This window comes from Hyperolius riggenbachi, chromosome 10 (assembly GCF_040937935.1).
Source record: "Hyperolius riggenbachi isolate aHypRig1 chromosome 10, aHypRig1.pri, whole genome shotgun sequence".
NCBI lineage: Eukaryota > Metazoa > Chordata > Amphibia > Anura > Hyperoliidae > Hyperolius > Hyperolius riggenbachi.
The window spans coordinates 254140340-254163513 of NC_090655.1; the positions used below are offsets into that span (position 1 = coordinate 254140340).

Consider the following 23174-nt stretch of genomic DNA (forward strand, 5'->3'; position numbering starts at 1 on the left):
TGGACGCGGAATCAGCCGCCTTGTTCTGAGCACACGCGGCGGCTTTTCCGCGTTTTCTCACAGTGTGGCAGCTTTTCACCAGAAAAATACAAGTAAATGCAGCAGTATTTCACCAGAAAATACTCAATGCGGGCAGCGTTTCACCAGAAAATACACAATGTGGCAGCGTTTCACCAGAAAATACACAATGCGGCAGCGTTTCACCAGAAATTACACATAGGCAGGGATCCACTTTCATGGACCACAAAGTGGGACAGAAGGAGGCACAGGGGGACTGAATAAGGCAGACAGGGCGACATAGGGAGGCACAGCGAGACAGAAGGAGGCACAATGGAACAGAAGGAGGCACACAGGGGGACATAAGGAGGCACAGTGGGCAACAAAAGGAGGCACAATGGGGGACAGAATGAGACACAAAGGAGGACAGAAGGAGGCACAGGAGGACAGAGGGAGGTCCGCAGAGGGGTACGGGCGGTACAGGGGGACAGAAGAAGGCATGAGGGCCAGAAGGAGGCACAAAAAAGGACAGTGGGAGGCAAAGGGGGACTGAAGGAGGCACACAGGGGACAGGAGGAGGCACAAAGTGGGGCAGAAGGAGGCACAATGGGGACAGAAAAAGCACAAAGGGGCCAGAAGGAGGCACAGGGAGACAGTAGTAGGCACAAAGGGGAACAGAAGGATGCACAAAGGGGGACAGAAGGAGCCAATAAAAAGGGTGACAAAAGAAGGCAGACGGGGTGTAAGGAGGCACAGGGAGACAGAAGGAGGCAGAGGGGGACAGACAGAGCAACAGGGAGACAGAAGAAGGAACAAAGGGGCACAGAAGGAGGCACAGGGGGACAGGGGAAGGGACACAGGACAGAGGTGGCACATGGGGACTGAAGAGGCACATGAGGACAGAAGGAGGCAGAGTGGGAATGAAGGAGGAATAGGGGGGCAGAGGTAGCACAGGGGGACAAAGAAAGGCACAAGGGGACATAAGGAGGCACAGGGGGACAGAAGGAGGCAGAGGTGGCACAGGGGGACTGAAGGAGGCACATGGAGACAGAAGGAAGCACAAAGGGAGACAGGGGGCATAAAGGGAGACAGAAGGACAAACAGGGAGTCAGACATGGCACAAGGGACTGAAGGAGGCACAAGGAGACAGAAGGAGGCACAAAAGGGACAGAAGGAGGCACAAAGGGGGGAAGGATGTACAAGGCAGAGAGGGACACAGTGTCAGCTGCCTGCAATGTACGCTAAGCAGATGCATTAGAAGCAAGTAATAGAACACCTGTGGGGGTGGGGCTTAGTCAGGGGGCATGGATTCATCCAGGGGGCATGGTTTAATCCAGAAACATGGCAGCCCCAGGACCAATGGCACTCCAGGCAATGGCCTGTACTGCCTATGCATAGAGGCTCCCCTGAGTATGGCTTACAGCTTATAAAAACCCTAAACTCAAAATCTCAGACCATAAGAATATTGTGAAACGGTTCAATATTCTAGGCTCAGACTCTAATCAGCTCCATTAGATTGTAAGCTCGCAAGGGCAGGGTCATCCTCCTAATGTTTACTGTTTCTGTAACAATATTTGTGCTGATTGGAACTCTGCTGTACATTTGTTAGTTGTATCTATGTTCCCCTTGTCGTCTTATTGTGCTTTGTAAAGCGCTGCGGAATATGTTGGCGCTATATAAACAAATAATAATAATAATAATTAATCCAAAACACCTGCAAAGGGTTCCTCCTATTTCATATATTGTATTAATTTCACATTTTAAAAGGAACTACTGAGTTAAATCATAATAATAATAATCCAAACATTTGTATAGCGCTTTTCTCCTGTTGGACTCAAAGCGCTCAAGAGCTGCAGCCACAGGGACGCGCTCAAGAGGCCACCCAGCAGTGTTAGGGAGTCTTGCCTTGAACACCTTACTGAATGAGTACTGACCCTAGCCAGGATTTGAACCCTGGTCTCCCATGTCAAAGGCAGTGCCTTTAACCAGTACACATATACATATATACAGTATATATATGACTTTTGACTACTATTTTGCACGATATTCTGTATTTTGGAGTTACACCTGTATATACTGGGGCTCAAATGTTCCCTTTAACCACTACTAATCAGCCATTTGTGCTACTTTCTAACTTGAGGAGTTCTAAACCTAGGATATATCTTATGGCTATGCATACACCCATTATCTTTTTTTTTTTTTTGGTCTAACGTGTTATGGTATATGGAGGAGAATTCAGGATGTTTACCTTTCCCTGCATCCACCTTGTTAAGGTGCATTTTTTGAAGCAGATGCTATCCATCTTTTCTTTAACAGATTTCAACAATAAGTATATTTTTCGGTGCAAACTTAAACCCGTGACATTAAGCATAGCTAATCTAATGCTCATGTTGGAAAGGGGTTGAATGCAAACTATAACATACAATTATTGTAAAAACATTAGTGCCCCATAAGCATTTATCAGGACCCCCTTACAGAAGCAACCACATTGAAAAAGGTCCTCCCAGGCCATGTTGTAGGGTGAGATAGGTAGGAGAACAAAAGTAATAACAATAAAAGAAACAAAAACAACAATAACCAGTGCAAGGTCTATGAGAGACCAGCAATCACGGAAGTAAGCCCATCTTAACCACCTTGAGGGCTGCTGTCAGGTAGATGAAAGCTTCCTCTCGGGGGAAACAACGTTTGTAGAACGTAAAGCAAATCTGAAGTGAAAATAAACTTATTAGATAATGATTTGTATGTGTAGTACAGATTAGAAATAGAACATTAGTAGCAAGGAAAAGCGTCTCGTATTGTTTTCATATTGCAAAAGAGCTTCTCTGAGCTCTTTGACCCAACTTATACAGTCCTGTTTTCTGCAGCACATTAAACAAAAAAAGAAACAGTGGGAGATAGATTGAGATAAGGTTTTACTGCAGAAAAGTTTAAAGGGTCCTTAGTTCTGCTCTGTTTTGTTTTTTAAAACACTAGGGGCTTGATTCACAAAAGAGTGCTAACTGTTAGCACGGCCGTTTTCGCGCGAATTTTCACATGAGCCAGTTTGCTGGGAATTGTAGCATTAAGAATATCTCATATGTATGCCTTGAAGCTGTTAATTGAGATTGATTCTGGGATGCCACACATTTTCACATTAGTTTTTTGTTTGTGGTCTTCTGAATTGACCAGCTTCTCTCTCAACCACTTAACCTCTTCAATTAAATCCTCTTTTATCACCATACATTTTATTCTAGTGACCTTTTCATTGGTTTCAGTAGAGATGTACATACATTGGTCAGAGAGTAGTCTGATGACTGTGTATAAAGCTTCTCTAAATGACAGCATGAAGTCCTTCAGGAAGGTCTGTGATAGGGGCTGATCTGCTCCTGGGAACTGGGCTAATGGGTCTGCAGAAGCAGTGTCAGAGGTAGGAGGGTTGAAGCCTACCTGTGCCTGTTGCTGGTCCATGGTGGTTCTAGATTTGGCCATGTTTCAGGTGGTGGGAGTGTCTGAGGTGGAAGCACCACTGCCGCTGTTCAGTTTCCCGCTGTCCTGGCTTCTGAGCAGATACCGTAAGTGTTTTTTCTGTGGTCAAAAGGCAAAGAGGGAGAGAGAGAGAGCAGCTCCCTTGTGCCAGTCTGGGTACCATCTTGGATGTCTTTCTCTGCGACTCCAAAAAACTCAGTTTTCGAGGTTTAAGTGTGGATTTCTTCCACTTCTGTGCCATCGTGGCTTCAGGAGAGGTAGCTCTGTGGGACGAGGCAGAGGGGGAGCAAAAGGGGCTGATGTGCAGTCACTGTGAGAGCTTACAGCAGAGCTACAGGGCTAAATGTCCATGCAGCTGGCATCAGGCCACGCCCCTTTAGTTTCTGCTGCTCTATGGGGTGGAAGATGAATGTAACTACATGTGTAACTACAGATATGCTGTAAGGCAACTTCACATAAATGTGACATTATTGACATCATGGAGCAGTAGCATTTCCTCCTTTACTCCTTTCCCATCACTGATTTCTGATGCCTGCATGAAGCTTGGCACCTGAATGGTCATGTCTTCACCAAGGATACTAAATCTGGCCAATAGTGTCCATGTTATTCTACATCCGAGCTGTCACCCCTTCCAGCCACCTGATTTCCAGGATATTTCCCATATGCTCAGTATGGTGGAGGTAGGAGAGGACTTCTATTTCCTGGCTACCAGTCTGTCAGCTGCTGGGAGGAGGAGCATGGCCAGAAGAGAGTGGGAGTCCCAGGAGAGATATGAAGGGATTAACTACCGAGTTAATTGAAATCTACGTCCTGTGTTGGTGGGCTCCTGGCTGGCAGGGTAGATTTCAATTAGCCGCCGCTGCGCGCATCCACCGTTTCCGCTGCTCCCCGCTGATCGCGTTGCTCAAACCCGACGAGTCTCACCGCATCTCACGGTAGAGCCATGTGAGCCGGTCAGAAGCCATTTCATTCGCTCTTGGCCGTGTCTATCAATGTAAGCCGCTCCCATTGGCTTACATTGATAGACACGGTCAGGAGCCAATGAAAGTGGCTCCTGACCGGATCACATGGCTCTGCCGTCATAGAGACGGCAGAGTCTCTATGACGGCAGAGCCTATGTCCTGGGGGTCCCGGCGAGCGGCGATGACGGCGGTTGCAGCGGGTATGTGCGGCAATTCGTCGGTATTTCGTCGGGATTCTGCATTCCTGTACCAGCGGTCTCTGGTCCTTAAGGAGGCAGAGACCGCTGGTACTTAAGTGGTTAAAGGGACACTATGGCAAAAAATTGTAAAATTTAAAATATGTGCAAACAAATACAAATAAGAAGTACGTTTTTACCAGAGTAAAATGAGCCATAAATTACCTTTCTCCTATGTTGCTGTCACTTACAGTAGGTAGTAGAAATCTGACAGAAGCGACAGGTTTTGGACTAGTCCATCTCTTCATAGGGGTTTCTCAGCAAGGCTTTCTTTATAAAGATATTCCCTATGAAAGATTTAAACAATGATGCTGGCCAGCTTCCCTGCTCGCTACACAGTTTTTTGGCAGTTGGACAGAGCAACTGCCATTAATTAAGTGCTTTTGAAAATAAAAAAATCCCTGAGAATCCCCTATGAAAAGATGGACTAGACCAGGCATGGGCAAACTCGGCCCTCCAGCTGTTATGGAACTACAAGTCCCACAATGCATTTGCCTTTATGAGTCATGACTGTGGCTGTCAGACTCCTGCAATGCATTGTGGGATTTGTATTTCCTCAACAGCTGGAGGGCCAAGTTTGAGCATGCCTGGACTAAACCAAAACCTGTCGCTTCTGTCAGATTTTTACTACCTACTGTAAGTGTCAGCAACATAGGAGCAAAGTAATTGATGGCTCATTTTACGAAAAAACGTACTTCTTATTTGTATATGTTTGCACATATTTCAAGTTTTACAATTTTTCGTCATAGTTAGAATGACCAGATTTTTGTGGGTCCAACCTGGGACGGGGGGGACCAGGGGTGGGGGGCGGTGTGCGCAGCGCACCCCGGCGAAAAGTGGGCGGACTGAGGAGCTGGAGCAACGAAGACTGGGGGTGGGGGCGCGAAAATGGGCGTGGCCATGACATTGTGTGGGCGGAGCTAACGTAATGATGTAACAGCGAGGCATAAGAAAGCAGTGTTTACGCCATGATGTGGTCAAACGAGACTTCGCATCATGGGTGTGCAGAAACTGTGTGATGCTAATAGTATACCGTAACCACAAAGCAGCAAACATAGCCATCTATGACCATTAAATAATAAATGCAGTAACAGTTACCCCAGACACCAGAAAATAAACGCAATGGGCAACATGTCAGCACAAAATAAACGCAATGCGGGCAACGTGTCAGTACAAAATAAACGCAATGTGGACAACATGGCAGTACAAAATAAACGCAATGTGGGCAACATGTCAGTACACAATAAACGCAATGTGGGCAAACATGTCAGTACAAAATAAACGCAATGCGGGCAAACATGTCAGTACAAAATAAACGCAATGCGGGCAAACATGTCAATACAAAATAAACGCAATGCGGGCAAACATGTCAGTACAAAATAAACGCAATGTGAGAAACATTTCACCAGAAAATAAACGCAATGGGAGCACATTTCACCTGGAAAAGAAAGCATTTACTCACCTGACAAAAGTCTCCAGCCTCTGGCGCGCTGCTCCCGGGACCATCTTGCTCCTGCTCCTGATCTTGTCTCCTGCGCTGACAGAACTACGGCAAGATGGCGCCCGAAGCCCTGTACTGGAGACACAAATAGTCTCCAGTACAGGGCTTCGGCAGCCATCTTGCTTATCCCTGCTCGCCTGCCAGTGTCGGAACACCGGAAGACTAAAAAGGCTGGAGCGGGGCTGCCAGTTCATGCAGAAACAGTGGCCAGAGTCCCGAGGCCGGGACGTTCCGCTGCTCAAAGCGGGATGTTTCCTGGGACCTCATGCAGCCTGGGACCAGAGCAGGGACAAGGTCCTCCAGCACCCAAGGCTGAGACACCAAAATGCGCCCCTCCATCCCTCCCACCACTGCTGTCACACACTGATTGCTATTAGACTAAGAGGGCCCACAGGGCCCACAACCTCCCCAACACCTTAATATCTAGTTATCTGGCTTGCAGTCACTGCTATGTATCCCCTTTTCTTATTTCTTTCTGCTTCATACAAAATTAGGAATGACAGCTGAATGAATTGTGCGCCCCCTCCTACACTGCGCCCTGAGGCTGGAGCCTCTCCAGCCTATGCCTCGGCCCGGCCCTGCCTGGGACAGCGGACCCCGAATCCGGTACATGTCCCGGGCAATCCGGGACGTCTGGTCACTCTATCATAGGGCCCCTTTTAAGTGGACATCCCAGTCCAGACAATTTCTCCAGTAATTCTGCCACTTCCTTCCAGTCTGGTGCAAGAAACTGACACTTCTTCCTGCAACTATGGAGCCACATCCACATGGCAGCTTTACATTTCATCAATGGTCTGGGGCTAATAACCATTATAATAACGGAATATGATGTATTTTTAAACAAGGATATCAGCAGTCAGTGATAGAGAACAATAATAACGATTGAGTGCAGATAATTCCACAAACAGGCTGCAGTTAGCCTACTCACCACAAGATGTCGACGCAGGTGGAACGCACAGGCAGGAAGTAATGAATCCATAGACAGGAAGTGGTGGGGACATCTTGTTGGAAGAGGTAATTGTATTATTTTTGTTATAGCATATAGCAGATTTAGCCCTATTGGGCATTGCACGGGATGCAGGATGGGTGTGAGATGGAGCAGTATGTTCAGGTGTCTCTGTATGTGTGTTAGCCTCTGTTATAAATAAAGCTGTTTTTCAGTATAAACAGTGGATGTCTGTGAACCTAATTTTGATCCCAGCATTTCAAAATGAGCAAGAGGGACACACTGGGAGAGACAGAGCGAGTCTCATGCATAAAGCGGAACTGTAGAGACAAAATAAACACATTGTTTCACTTACCTGGGGCTTCCCCAAGCCTCCAGCAGCTGTCCTGTCCCTCACCGCTCCTCAACAAGTCTCCTTTCCCCCGCCGCCGCTCGGTCGGCTCTGGCCAAGCGTATCCTTTCTTCGCATTCCCCTCTGCAATAGCGGGGAACGCAAAGAAAGAATATGCGTGGCCAGAGCCGCGCAGGCGCAGTGGCCCGGCGCCGAAACCGAAAGTAGCTGGCGGCGGGCGAACGGAGACTCGTTGAGGAGTGGCGCGGGACAGGATGGCTGCTGGGGGCTTGGGGAAGCCCCAGGTAAGTGAAACAGTTTGTTTATTTTGTTTCTGCAGTTCTGATTGAAATGGGGAAGTTGCTCAATCCTGAATACGGAAGTGCGCCCGGACAATCGGACATAAGGACTTTTTAGCTAACCCAATGTGGCTAAAAGATGAAATATGCTCAGGAATTTGAGGCTCTCTTCCTGCCTCAGTGGTCTGATGCTGAGGATTGTGTTGAAGATTTGGATATCTTCTGTACATTGAGACAGATCGGACACTGTCACTTTAATTGCTTTATTGCCTCTTGTTGCCATGCGAGTATACATTCATCATACAAATGATACGTCACATCTGCCATACAACATTGATTTGGTCAAACCTTAATGGATGGTGGTGCTGGAGTGCTGGGGACAGTGGTGACCAGGGGGAGTACATTTGAAATTGGCACCGGTAGACTTGGGCGCAGGATACAGCGATATATGGCTGATCCTGCTTCTGCACAAGTCCGGGCCGATTCAATTACTATTCCCCCTCCAGGCCCCCATGGATAGTGGGGGAATGAAATAATTATTATGTTTTTAAGCAACCTCAGCTCCGTCTGCTGACGGCTCCGACGTTACTCACTGAGCGCTGCAATAGGAGTGATTCCTATTGTAGTCTATGGAGGCGCCGGCTGCGCCCAAATCTAGCAGCCCTGAAAAGCACTGCTCCGACCAGGGGAAGGGTGGACGGCACAACAGCCGTTTCACGCCTAGCCGGCGCTTGCTCACGTGCGTGTCCTTTACCATACAGGTGCCTCAATAGAGTGTGATTCTTTGAACCCGCACAAGTGCGGACTGATTCCCCTTTTCCCTCAGAAGACATATCTTTGAGTGCCGAGTGTTATTTCAGCCTATTGTGTACCTAGAAGATTCGGATATTGTTGCATTAACACTATTAGGACTGTCTTTAGAGTGTGAAGCGCTTCTTATATGCATATTCAGGAACTCATTTTCTGCTGACATTACCAGGCTTTATATTGGCAGAGCCTTCTCCGGGCGCACCGATAGGACACAACTTCATTCATCCTATATAATAATCTCCTTGTCCTGTGTCCTCCTGTGTCCTTGCGTCATGCCTGGCGCACATGCACGGCACGCGGACAGTGGATGGTGGAGGGGGGATGGGTTTACGTGTGTAAGGGTCATGACCATGTGCGCGTTGGTGGGGGACACGGCAGAGGCCCATTTTCAAGGGTCAGACCTTTCTACTAGTGATATATAAAGTCAGATAACCTTAAATATTACAGGAAAATAACCCATCTTAATATACTGTATATTACAGACCAGGTAATAGCTTCTATTGTACTAGATACTAGATAATAAGTAGGCCCTGTCTTAGGCCTTGCTGGTGGTTAATATAAGGCACTGTGATAAATGGTGGATGCCACTTTGCTAATGCATTTATGGGTTAAGATCTAGGCCTATGGCTGTTATGACTTATAGTGCCACTGCGACTTGAAGTATATAGTATTTTTGTATTGTCTTTACTGTTTCTTTATATCTATGGCATTAAAATGTACTTAAGATAAAAAGAAACATTTATACATACCTGGGGCTTCCTCCAGTCCCCTTCAGGATAATTGGTCCATAACCATCTTCCTCCGCTGCCTGGATCTTCTGCTATTGGTCCCAGTAATTCAGCCAGTCAGCGCAGATGAAGTCCGGCCGTGTGCGCTCCCACAGTAGTACTGTGCAGTAGTACTGTCTATGGGAGCACGACAGAGAACGCAGCCTCACATCCGCACTATGCCCTGACTGCCTAAAGTACTGGGAGCCGTAGCGGAAGATCCAACAGCTGCAGTATGGCGGCGAGGGACTTATTAGCTTGAAGGGGGCTGGTGGAAGCCCCAGGTATGTATATTTTTTTTCTTTATCTCAGGCATACTTTAATGATATTTGCCTGGTAGACTTCACTATAAGCCTTAAAGAGAATCTGTACTCTGAAATTCTTACAATAAAAAGCATACCATTCTATTCATTATGTGCTCCTGGTCCCCTCTGTGCTGTTTCTGCCATTCTCTGCTGCAAACCTGGCTTGTAATTGCCAGTTTTAGGCAGTGTTTACAAACAAACTAACCAGCTTCTAATAGGCTCAGCTAAGCAGAGTGTGTTAGTCACACAGAGCCTGCAGGGGGTGTGTACAGCTTCTAGCTAATCACAAGCAGCCCTGCACATTCCAGTCTGACTGCCTCAGCCTGACTGTGCCGACTATAGAGAGAAGATTAGATCATATAACAGAGATAACACAGCTACTGTGCAATTAGGAAAAGCTGCAGTAAGCCAGACCACATTAGAAAAGGCATAGGAACTTATAGCATAGAAGAAATAAAGATAAACAATTTGTTACAGAGTCTCTTTAAAGGATACATCCAAGCACTTAAAAAAAAAAAAAAAAAAAAAAAAAAAAAAGAGATCCTCTTACCAGTGGCTTCCTCCAGCCCCTAGCAGCCATCCTGTGCCCTCGCTGTAGCTTCGGTGGCTACCGGTCTCGCCGACGTCATCAGGACGGTACTGTGCAGGTGCAGTAGTTCTGAGCCTGCGCAGTAGTGTCCTACTGACGTTGGCGAGACCACGTGACCCACGTAGAAGAGGCCGACCTGGAACCCGACCTGGAGAGGTCGGCTGTGCCAGCAGAGGAGACCGGGAGCCACCGGAGCTGCCACAAGGGCACAGGACGGCTGCCAGGGCCTGGAGGAAGCCCCAGGTAAGTGGATCTTTTTTTTTTTTAAATGCCTGGACGTATCCTTTAAAGGAAACCTAAAGTGAAAAAAAATTGCCTTACCCGTAGCTTCTTCCAGCCCCTGAAGTCTTCCTGGCCCCCTACAGTCATCTCGCACTCTGCCGTTCCCCCGGTGTCCCCCTCCAATGCTGGATGTGTGGTCCTGTGCCGTGTGCATCCTCTATCGTGCTGCTGTGACCAAGAGTGTTCAACAGTAAGCAAAAATTGCTACCACGCATGTACAGAATGCTCACGGCTGAAGGAGTGTGATAGAGCAGAGGACACACACAGCCAGCCCCACACATACGCAGCGGCCGGACGACTCATCAGTTGGCTGATTATGGAGGGGGACAGCAGAGGAACAGCTGAGCACGGGATGATGGCGAGGGAGCAAGAGGACTTCCGAAGGCTGGAAGAAGCCCCAGGTGATAAATGGGCATTTTTTTTTTCACTTTAGGATCGCTTTGCATGTAAGTGGCTGGATGGTGTAATGGTTCAAGGCTCTGCCTCTGACGCAGGAGACCAGGGATCGAATCTCGGCTCTGCATGTTCAGTAAGCCAGCACCTATTCAGTAGGAGACCTTAGGCAGGTCTCCCTAACACTGCTACTGCCTATAGAGCGCGTCCTAGTGGCTGCAGCTCCGGCGCTTTGAGTCCGCCAGGAGAAAAGCTCAATATAAATGTTATTTGTCTTGTCTTTGTCAAGTGTATCTTTAGATTCTGTCTGCTGGTTATTTCACAAATAGATGCGTCAGTTAGCCTATTTACCACAAGATGGCGATCTCACCTCTCCCAAGTGGAACGCACAACCAGGAAAAAAAATTTAACCAAAGACAGTAGAGATGTGAAGTTCGGATCTTTTCAATGATTCGGATGATTCGAATCGGATCATTGAAAAGATCCGGATCTTTGATCCGAATCTCGGATCATTTTACAAGGGAAGCATTCGGGGTGAAATGACTAACAGGACAGGAGAAGGGGAGGGGGGTGGACACACAGAGAAGGGGAGATGGTGGACAGACGGGCAGGGAGTGGACAGAGAAGGGAGGAGGGACGAGCAGAGAGCAGAAATGTTTGTTTGCACACAATACCCACATGCTGCAATCATATGCTTTACATATATTTCACCTATATGTTCATCTGTATACTTTGAATGCAAACGTCGCACAGTGAAAGAAAGCATTCCCCAAAGCATTCCTAGAAGTGAAGTGCAGCTATTTAGAGCAGTGCAGGAGGATCATATTGCCCTGCAAATCACAGTGCCTGCCCTGTCATTCTAGCCCAGCACGTCTACAAAGTTACTGAGCTGTGCTTCTGAGCCAAAAGTTTCCAATTTGTTCACTATGCAGCACTACGGAACAGACAGCCTATAATGAGCAGCACATTACAGCCAGTATGTGTGCTCTACACATATCTAGCAGTGGCACCGATGTCCCCTCTCTCTCATCTACCTGTCCCTGCAAGCCTGGCTCCCCTCCAACAGAGCGATCCTTTTCTGCTCTGCTTTCAGGACCCCGCTGCCCGCTGAGAGGGGGCGTGCCGCTCCTGGCCTCGCCCCCTTTGTGATCCGAATCACTTATTTTGATGATCCGGATGATTCGACTCACAAAAGAGATTCGGATCAAAGACCAGAATCGTTCATGATCCGGACAACACTATTAAACAGGCAGGAAGAGACGTTACACGAGGTGGAGAACACACGGCTGGCAGAGGTAATTGTGTGATTCTTGTTATTCAGTAGAATCCTTTTATAGTAAAATCCAAGGGACCAGGAAAAGTAGTTATTATTATTATTATTTTTGAAGTTTACTATATCAGAATTAGTCCTATGTGCTGAGGACTGAGTTTACTATATCCAGAGGCTTACTGTATCAGAGTTTACTATAACCATATTCTACTGTATACTGAGCAGAGCAGAGGTCGGGGTGGACTTACTTTGTTACAGAGGAGGTCATAGTACACCTGTCACTATCCTGATCACCGCCCTTGCAGTAATTGCCATACAAGAGACATTTATATAACTGCTGTAACGTGTGGTCCCCCTACATGTGCCATAGATTATGGTTGGCATCTCGGTGCTAGTCTATTTTAGGGGACTCAGCAGGAAACCTCATAGGGAAATTCTGATAACGTGATTGGGTGGACAGCACCTTCTCATACTGCTAGATTTCAGACAGATTGTAGTAAACAACATCCGCAGTAATCAGCCAATCACAATGCTTCCTGCTGTAGAGGATGCTGGGATTAGAGAACTGTTCCCTTTGAGGTTTCCTGCCGGGTCCCCTAAATTAGACTAGCGCTGCCAGTTTCCTCTGTGTCCCTCAGCATTGCTATTATCCCCCTGTATGTAATTTCTCTCAACCCCAGCATTGCCATTATCCTTCTGTATATAATGTCCCCAACCCAAGTAATGTAATTTCTCTCCCAGTATAACCATGTCCTCCCTGTGTCACCCAGCATTGCCATTATCCTCCAGTATATAGTGTCCCCAACCACAGTAATGCCTTTTCTTTCCCAGTATAGCCATGCCCCCCCCCCTCCCCCCCCCCCCCAGCATCGCCATTATCCTCCAATATGTAATGTCTCCCTCCCCAATAATGCAATTTCTTTCCCAGTATAGCCATGTCCACCTCCAGTATTTCTTTCTTCCCCCACCTCCATGCTGTGTAAACTGAGTAATAAGAGGTGGGATTTGCATTGGTTTGTAGCTAGCTGTCACAGTGTGCTCCAGTCCTCTGCTCCAATTAGCCTCAGTCTCTGCCTCTTCTCTCCTCATATCCTCATCCATCTACCACTACCAGCAATGCTGTAACATCACAGGAATGGTAACAGTGGGAGGTGGATGTGAGGAGAGGAGGCAGAGGGAGGACAGGACTACAGCACGCTGTGAGTATAGTGCACAGGTAGCTATAAACCAACTTTTTATGCTTTCCTGGGATACTCTGCATGGCGCTACCACCCCCAAGTGACAGCAGTGGGGAGTGCTGGGAAGAGAGGGATCCTGTATTGGTAGTTTCACCACTGACAGCTGTACAGCCTAGATTATCCTCTCTTTTTTATCTATCAAAAGGCAGCAGCATCCTGTACAGATCAGATCACCTGACCACATCACTGAGGATGGATGAGGACCAAATGACTGAGAGGATATTTAACTTCACCCTAGAGATCATCTATCTGCTGACTGGAGAGGTGAGGTAGATTCCGGATGTCTCTTATCTTAGCCAGGCCAAGGCAGAGGCAGGGAAGGCACTAGTCCCTGAGGGCGCACCCATGACCCTCCCTTCGAGTGCACCCCTTGCATGGTTGATACAGAGTTGCGAGCAGAGCTTGTAGTGTTGCTCCTCATCACACCGGGAACTCAGTCATGTCGCAGGCTTGCAGCATCTTCTCTCTGTCTCCCTCTAGTGGTATCTCTCATTATTTTCATGACTAGAGGAAGACAAGGAGATGCTGTGAGCCTAACGCAGCTGAGTTGCTGGAGCGGTGAGGTGAGTAGGCAGCACTACAGGCCCTGCTCACAACTCTGCATGGCGGGGGGGGGGGGGGGGCTGCTCCGTTTAAGAGGCTGGCTAGTACTGGATGCTTATCTGGCTATCTAACATGAGGAGAGGGTTACCTAATTCTGGGGGCACATCTGGATAGCTTGGGGAGGAGGCTACCTGATATTTGAAGCTGATTTGGCTATCTAACTTGTGGGAAAGGGGTTGCCTAATACTGGGGACTGATCTGGCTATGTAATATGAGGAGGGGGGTACTTAATACTGGGGGCAAATCTGAATAACTAAACCAGGGAGTGGGGGCTACTAATACCTGAGGGTTCAGCTGGTTATCTAAATTGGGGTGGGGGCTACCTAATATTTGGGGGGGGGGGTAATCTGGCTATCTAACATGGGAAGGGGGGGGGCTGCCTAATACTGAGACTTCATCTGGTTATCTATACTAAGAAGGGGGCTATCTAACTTGGCAAGAGGGGCTGTCTAACACTGGAAGCACATCAGGCTAGGTTAATTGGGGAAGGGGGCTTTCATATACTGGGGGCCGATCTGGCTTTCTAACTAGGGGTTGGGGGTTACCCAATACTGGGGAGGCATTTGGCTATCTGACTTGTGGAGGGGGCTGACTAATACTGGGGGCTTCTCTGGCTATCTAACTTGGGAAGGGGCCTGCCTAATACTCAGGGGAAGGCGGACTTATTTGGATCTTTAACTTGGGGTGGGGGGGGGGGGGCTGCCTAATACTGGGGGCTGTCAAACCTAAAAAAGCTAAGCCTCAAATCACTGCGCCAACCCAAGATTAATCTACAGATACAATCATTTATTACACCATTAATTATTAAAAACCGTTAAACAAGCAGAACCATAATGCTGTGGTATATAATCAGTATCTTAAATAACTGCATAATGTCACACTGCTCAGTGGAGTAACTATTGCATATGGATGCAATCAATGCTGCAGCAAAGTGCTGGAGCATACCATGATGTATTAGTAATGGTGAGTAGATCAAATAGAAAAAAATAAGTGTAAGGAACAGCATACCCCACTATAGAGGGAGAGAAAACTGACCACACAGCTGCCCAACGTAACAGAAGCAACAGGAAGTGAGGAAGTGTATACTGCCAACCAAGGAAGGGAAGCTGTAACAAAGAGCACTGTAGTGACACCAGTGAGTCATAGGAGTCCTACCAGGAGAGGAGAAAGGGGTCTACCTACGTTGCCCCCCGCCCACAACTCTGGCCTGCACGGATTACCTCAAAAGCACCTGCCGGTGAGACCTATGCTTCCAAAAAAACCCCCATAAACTTTGATAGTTGTCCTTTAAAGATAATCTGTATTGAAGAAATGTTATATAAATAAACATATCAGGCTGTTCCGGGACATCTCCTAGCCCCCTCTGTGACATTCTCTATTTTGCTCCCGCGTAATATTGGCAATAAAAAAAGTTTTATAAACAGTAAAGATGGCCGCCGAAACAGGAAGTATACTGAAAAGTAACAGGATGTATACTGCCTTATGTTTGCATGACAAGTTTTTATTATTACACAGTGAATGCATCCTTCAGATGGTATTTTCAAGTTTAGAAAAAGTTTTACCTTCTGCCTCTGCGGCTCTTTGCCACTGAAGCATGACAAGAATCCTCGGACTCCTTTATAAACGCAGCTGTTTCTTCTTGCGTCTGGGTCACAGTTTGTCAGCATGTGACCGGCAGCTCCCTCCTCCCTCATCCTCACAGACACACTGAGACTGAGAGCAGGGAAGCTGCCTGTGAGTGAGAAATAAAGCACACAGGAGTGAGCCTGGAGGGGGCGTGCATAATTTGTCCCTGCATAGCAGAGGCAGTGCATTCCTCCCTGGGTCTGCAAAGCTTGACAAAGAAAAGATTAGATACATTAGAGCAGGGGTCCCCAAACTTTTTTGGTCAAGGGCCGGGTCAACATTCTTCAGACTGCTGGGGGGGCTGGAAAATACATAAAATGATGTTGAAAAACATTACATTGAATATCATGAACATCACCCCTATCATGCCTGGAGGAGAACTCCCATCATCAGCCATTCAGTCATGTGGCACCCGAACAATGTCTTTGTGCACCAGACAGTGAAGCATACCCAGGTAACAACCTGACGTCCAATTGGACAGCAGTGTCACCTGATGCAGAATTGGAAGCCAGTGAATGACTGCTCACTGACTTCAACAGTATGTGGATTGGTGGTGCCAGCACTGCTAGTCTATATGTGGGCCACCATTATTTAAAGGCCACTGCACCACATCTATACATTTTGTGATTGGGGGCCAGTAAAAATGTCTCGGGGGCCACATTCGGCCCGCGGGCCTTAGATTGAGGACCACTGTATTAGAGAGACAGCACAACTAGAAAAGGCTGCAGTAAGCCAGAGCACATTAGAATAGGTATAGAAACTTGTAGGATAGGATAAATAAGGCTGAAAATTTTGTTACAGCGTGCGACAATCAAGCCCCGCGATCCCGTCGAGATCTGCTCCCGTTAGCGTACGCAGGAAGTACGGGTGCAGACGGACAACGAAGACTGGTTGCTGGATCGTCAGACTGAGAAGGTTAATGCGACAGAGCGTGCCAATCCCATTTTAATCTGCTCCCGTTAGCATACGCAGGAAATACGGTGAACAGACTGACAATAAAGATTGGTCGCGCAGCTGCCGACAATATGTAATGGGACAGTCCCTCACCAATCTTGTATTACTAGGCCACTGTTGCCATGCAGGTCTCATGCACTAGAGACTGCTGGAGGCAAATTCACTGTGTGCGTAGTAAACGGTTAAGATTGGTTGGAGGTGGCCATACATGTACAATCCCGATTGTAGGTACAACAGGTAAACTAAAAATATCGATTTCTCGCTGGAAATCGGGTAAATACACTGCCACCACTGCCTGATTGAGGAGCAGACAGTCACCAACTAGGGCGAAGAGACCCCAACGCTATCATAATACGGTAGCCAGCTCAATCACGTTCGACATGCTCCAGTCACCGTTCGGGGAATAGTCACTTCCAACGGCTTAAAGACTGTGAGCAATGTGACGTTTAAAGAAATGTTACTGGATCCGTATATGATGCAATCTCGATTGTGTCAAATCGAGGAACTAAAGTTATTGATTTCGCACAGGAAATCGGGTACTAGCTAATCCTGGAAGGAAGAAATGGTTATTTACAACCTAGCTAGCAAATAAATAATTTATAAGCAAATAATAAAACAATGTGGTAGTATGACTGACTCTTCAGAGGGCAGATTCGTTATAGCAGCAATCAGATGACCAGAACAGACACAAGACTGAACGATAAAATCGTTAGTTTTATTCTAAAACTACATACACACAGCTTAATTCAGCCCACAGATAGATAAACCGGCAGAACAGATTGGTTTGGATAGAAAGAGAATAGAGATGAAAAGATACAGAACGTCTTAATATACAGTTCAAATACCGTTATTGGTAGTCCATGCGGCAATCGTAAGTCTTTGGAGAAAAGTCCAAGATGGCGGTTGCCATGCGGCCAGAGGCCTTGTGAGAAATCCAAGATGGAGATTTTGCGCCAGTGTCCAGCTGGCTGGTCGATTGATGTTGCTTCGACGTCAGATTCAAGGTAAGGGATGCTGGACCTTTGTGTCATGGGAGTTTTGTTCCTCACTGTAGGTGGGGGGAGCTATGACACGTACAAGTCCAGCCTTGTGCAATTTGAATAAGGCAGTGCCCCCTTAGGCAGGGAGAGATTTTGGGCCAATTCATATTTTGCCCTTTCCCTCCATACCCATAGGTCACATCAAGAACCGGAATGAATATTCATAACCAGTGTGATGTTAGGAATCCTATGGTACCAAACACGAGGACCAGATATGAATCATAACACAATGTTTTACTTCTCCCCTTGTAATCTGAGTTTGGAAGCAACTAGCTTGTCCAAACTCTCTCAGCACCTACACCAAGGTGAACCTCAGAACTTGTGCACTTTTCAGCGGCCTAGGAACTTCCTATGCCATGAATTATGAGGAAAATATGGAGAACATATGAATATAGGCATCTCATGGCCACATGGGGGTCAGCTGGGAGATGGATTCCCTTTGATCCTTCAGCTGAGGTAATCCTGATAGACCCCCTGGGGTTGGCTCTTTTAAAGCATGGAACTGAGAAGACACCAAGTCTGGATGAGGGCAGTGTAGGTGTGAGATTTCTCTCTTTCTGCCTGGTTGGGGGTCCTGGGCCAGGAAACCCACTTAGGTCACAGTGAGGTGAGAGGAGCTGTAATTAGAGGAGTCAGTGCTTGCTACATTTGACCAGGGAGAGGAACTGTGTTAACCCCTGGCTTCCCTGATCTTTTTATGAACCAAGCCTTTCCCTATCTGCTGTCACTTTTTAATAGTGGCAAAAGGGAATATTTTATAAGGCTCTAACTACTTATTTAGGAAGAATAAACATTGATTCGTCACAAGCGTCTCTTTAAATTGTACCAGAGATCAAAACCTATAAAGATTCAATACTTACCTGGGGCTTCCTCCAGCCCCATAAGCATGTGTGAGCCCCTCACCCTCCTCCCGCGCTCTGCCATTCAGCAGCAATCAGCCCCGGTAACTGGCTCAGTCAGGTCCAGTCTGGGTCTTCTGCACATGCTTAGCTTTTTCTGAGGCTTAGCTTCAAGCTTATTTCTGAGGCTTAGGTGTTTTAGGTTTGACATGTAATTTTATGCCTTTCTGGACATTCTGGGTATAATTAATACAGTAGAATCTTGTTCTAGTAAACTCTTATATTGTAAACCTCTGGATATAGTAAACTCTGTCCTCAGGTCCCAGCAAATGCGTTTTCCTGGTCCCTTGGCATTTACCTTAAAGGGATTTTACTGTAGCAGCTGAATGGCTATAGTGCATGGTGCTTGTCCATTGTGCATGTGGTTGTTTATACTGAGGGCTGATCTGCCTATCTAAAATGGGCAGGAGATGCTTAATACTGGGGCATGTATGGCTACCTGTACCGAGGGGGAGGGGCAACCTACGTAAAGGGAACTAAGCACCTCACTTATAAAAATATTTAAAATGTACCCCCCTCCCCTAAGGGAGGCTGTGAATGGTGTATCCTGTGTATATGTGTATATTTGTTCATTTTAATTATTTGTATAAATGGGGTTTCCTTTAATACTGGTGCTACATCTGCTACCTACACTGGGTGGGCACAGCTGGAAGGGGGGGCACTTTGGACTCTCCGCCTCTAGTGCTGGGGAACCTTGTCCCGGCCCTGCACACAGCTGACTGGAGAGGTGAGGAGGAGTTTGGTAGATCATGTGACATTGTTGTTCTTTCTATACAGAGTTTTCCTCCAGTAAAGTCTGGTGATCATGTGACCATCATGGTGCCCCCACCTCAACTCCTGATATCTGAGAGACACATCAAGTGGAAGATTCTAGAAGTCATCAGAAAAATGATGGTGCTGCTAACAGGAGAGGTGAGCAGTGCTGGGAATTATGGGATATTATCCAGTAACAGCAAGGGGTGTATGTGGATTTTGACTGTGTCATTGTATGTGTCAGGTTCCTAAAAGGTGTCAGGATGTCACTATATGTTCCTCCATGGAGGAGTGGCAGTATATGGAAGGGCACAAGGACCTCTACAAGGACACCATGATGGAGAATCAGCCGCCCCTCACATCACCAGGTAAGAGGAGACTTTCATGTCTTGTAAAAAAGAGTGCAGACCTAAATCCCCCCATCATTCTATAAACACATGGAGACAATATATTCAGTCAGTGCGTGTTTCCTACAGATGGATCCAGTAACAGAAACTCACCAGAGAGATGTACAGGTTCTCTTTATTCCCAGAATTGTCCACAAGAAGATCCCACCATCCCTCACCATTATCAGGTAGGTGGGGCTGAGGGTCTCCAGAGACTCCAAACTGTGACACATTCTTTCCTTCTGTGTATGTTGTTATCTGTATTCACATTTTACATTATCTCTCACTTTGTGCACTTAGGGTGGAGAACTACATGGAAATGCTGTGGTTAAAGAGGGAGAAGAAGAAGAGAGGTATGTGAGGAGTGATCAGCGGTCTATGGAGAAGGGTGACATGATGAGGACAATAAAAGAGGAAGAAGAGGAGACGTATGTGAGGCGTGATCAGCAGTCTATGGAGGAGGGTGACAGGATGAGGACAAGTAAAGAGGAAGAAGAAGAGACACATGTGAGGAGTGATCAGCAGTCTATGGAGGAGGGTGACATGATGAGGACAAGTAAAGAGGAAGAAGAAGAGACATATGTGAGGAGTGATCAGCGGTCTATGGAGAAGGGTGACATGAGGAGGACAATTAAAGAGGAAGAAGAGACATACGTGAGGAGTGATAAGCAGTCTATGGAGGAGGGTGACATGATGAGGACAAGTAAAGAGGAGGACACTGTTACAGAGGGCAGAACAGGTGAGCAATCAGCAGAATATGTAGGATAATGTGTATCTGTATTGCTGTCATGACTGTCACTGCTCACAGACTGGCCATATTAGGGGATATGCTATCTGCTCATGTTAGACTTTTGCCATCTAAAACTATCAGTCATGATAGTATTTGGTGACAACTTACTAACAATAACAGTACAGACACCCTGGGGAAGAGAAAGGTCTGTTTATTCTCTCACATTAGGCTGTCCTCTTTTCCTCTGAGACTTCAGCAGGGCCTTTTGCTGATTGAACTAATAAAGTGTTACATCTCTGCTAATTTAGTTCCAGCGCTGATCCCCTTATGTCATCGGTCTACCCCCTTTGTATGATCAAGTTTAAAGGGATACTGTAGGGGGGTCGGAGGAAAATGAGCTGAACTTACCCGGGGCTTCTAATGGTCCCCCGCAGACATCCTGTGCCCGCGCAGCCGCTCACCGATGCTCCGGCCCCGCCTCCGGTTCACTTCTGGAATTTCTGACTTTAAAGTCAGAAAACCACTGCGCCTGCGTTGCCGTGTACTCGATCCCGCTGATGTCATCAAGAGCGCACAGCGCAGGCTCAGTATGGTCTGTGTCTGCGCAGTACACTCCTGGTGACATCAGCGGGAGCGAGGACACGGCAACGCAGGCGCAGTGGTTTTCTGACTTTAAAGTCAGAAATTCCAGAAGTGAACCGGAGGCGGGGCCGGAGCATTGGGGAGTGGCTGCACAGGCACAGGATGTCTGCGGGGCACCATTAGAAGCCCCGGGTAAGTTCAGCTCATTTTCCCCCGACCCCCCTACAGTATCCCTTTAAAATATGCAAACACTAGTGCACATGACAGGCAGGGGCCCCGAGTACTGCCACTGCTCGGGACCATATACTATATATAAGTGTCAGAGTGCTGTCAGGGAGTGAGCATTTCTTTTGTGTGTGTGGTAAGTTGAAGGAGTAGTAGGGGCAAGTTCCTGGTGGTGGGAGCTTCAGGGCTTGCCTGCGCTCCCTTATTGTGTTACATGCTGGTTTTGGGGTCCCGAGCAGTGGCAGTACTCGGGGCCCCTGCCTGTCATGTGCACCAGTGTTTGCATATTTTAAACCTCATTTGCAGCTCCTTATGCAGTTTAGTTAGGAGGGGGGCGGATAAGAGGGAGTTTCCTGCACGCTGGTGCCCCCTGCTGGCCATATAGCCTTTGTTATATGCAACTGAAGCCCTCTCCAGCGATTGGCTGAATTGCTCAGCCTCTGCTTAATTAAGTACTGCAGACTAGGTGTAATGTATTTGCACTTCTTATTGGCTGAGGGGCAGTCTGCAGACTATATATAAGTGGCAGAGTGCTGTCAGGGAGTGAGCATTTCTTTTGTGTTTGTATGATCAAGGACATTTTCTGTGTGAAATTGGCTGCGTCTCAGCTCTTTATGTGTGTCTGACCTCATCCATATGCGAGTGTGCAGCCCTGGGTTTAAACACCCACAAGTATGGCTATAAAGTAATACAGTCTCGGAAGAAGCTGCCACCAATGTGAAACGGCTGACAGGCTTTCTTTACTACCCTGCACCCACTGCCTGACTCCTCCCATCACCTCAATATGTCAGGCTTGTTGTAGTGCCCTGCACCCACTGCCTGACTCCTCCCATCACCTCAATATGTCAGGCTTGTTGTAGTGCCCTGCACCCACTGCCTGACTCCTCCCATCACCTCAATATGTCAGGCTTGTTGTAGTGCCCTGCACCCACTGCCTGACTCCACCCATCACCTCAGTATGTCAGGCTTGCTTTAGTGCCCTGCACCCACTGCTTGACTCCTCTCATCACCTCAGTATGTCAGGCTTGCTTTAGTGCCCTGCACCCACTGCCTGACTCCACCCATCACCTCAGTATGTCAGGCTTGCTTTAGTGCCCTGCACTCACTGCCTGACTCCTCTCATCACCTCGGCATATCAGGATTGCTTTAGTGCCCTGCACCCACTGCCTGACTCCTCCTATCACCTGGGTATATCAGGCTTGCTTTAGTGCCCTGCACCCACTGCCTGACTCCTCCCATCCCCTCGGTATATCAGGTTTGCTTTAGTGCCCTGCACCCACTGCCTGACTCCTCTCATCACCTCGGTATGCCAGGCTTGCTTTAGTGCCCTGCACCCACTTCCTGACTCCTCCTATCACCTCAGTATGTCAGGCTTGCTTTAGTGTCCTGCACCCACTGCCTGACTCCTCTCATCTCCTCAGTATGTCTGGCTTGCTTTAGTGTGAGACTTGTTTTACTACCCTGCACCCACTGCCCGACTCCTCCCATCACCTCGGTATATCAGGTTTGCTTTAGTGCCCTGCCCCCACTGCCTGACTCCTCTCATCATCTCGGTATGTCAGGCTTGCTTTAGTGCCCTGCACCCACTGCCTGACTCCTCTCATCACCTCAGTATGTCAGGCTTGCTTTAGTGCCCTGCACCCACTGCCTGACTCCCCTATCACCTCAGTATGTCAGGCTTGCTTTAGTGTCCTGCACCCACTGCCTGACTCCTCTCATCTCCTCAGTATGTCTGGCTTGCTTTAGTGCCCTGCACCCACTGCCTGACTCCTCCCATCACCTGGGTATGTCAGGCTTGCTTTAGTGCCCTGCACCCACTGCCTGACTCCTCTCATCACCTCAGTATGTCAGGCTTGCTTTAGTGTCCTGCACCCACTGCCTGACTCCTCTCATCACCTCAGTATGTCCGGCTTGCTTTAGTACCCTGCACCCACTGCCTGACTCCTCCCATCACCTCAGTATGTCAGGCTTGCTTTAGTGCCCTG

The 23174-nt window shown here is 47.6% G+C and overlaps 1 protein-coding gene and 1 pseudogene across 1 annotated transcript; both read left to right on the forward strand.

Annotated features, from left to right (window-relative positions):
• Window positions 1-23174, forward strand: part of LOC137535283 (zinc finger protein 585A-like) — a 389395-nt pseudogene that overhangs the window by 350420 nt on the left and 15801 nt on the right.
• Window positions 10846-20274, forward strand: LOC137535835 (gastrula zinc finger protein XlCGF66.1-like). The gene is made up of 7 exons (XM_068257723.1): window positions 10846-10891; window positions 13537-13655; window positions 19291-19425; window positions 19511-19634; window positions 19743-19840; window positions 19953-20185; window positions 20265-20274. The coding sequence occupies exons 1-7, from the start codon at window positions 10846-10848 to the stop codon at window positions 20272-20274; spliced, it is 765 nt and encodes a 254-aa protein (XP_068113824.1).

Excerpts from the sequence above, each read along its gene's own strand:
- LOC137535835 (XM_068257723.1), top strand. The coding sequence starts at position 10,846 with ATGGCGAGGGAGCAAGAGGACTTCCGAAGGCTGGAAGAAGCCCCAG. Across the intron at positions 19,635-19,742 it reads GCCGCCCCTCACATCACCAG|ATGGATCCAGTAACAGAAAC; the intron begins GTAAGAGGAGAC and ends TGTTTCCTACAG. Across the intron at positions 19,841-19,952 it reads CCATCCCTCACCATTATCAG|GGTGGAGAACTACATGGAAA; the intron begins GTAGGTGGGGCT and ends TTGTGCACTTAG.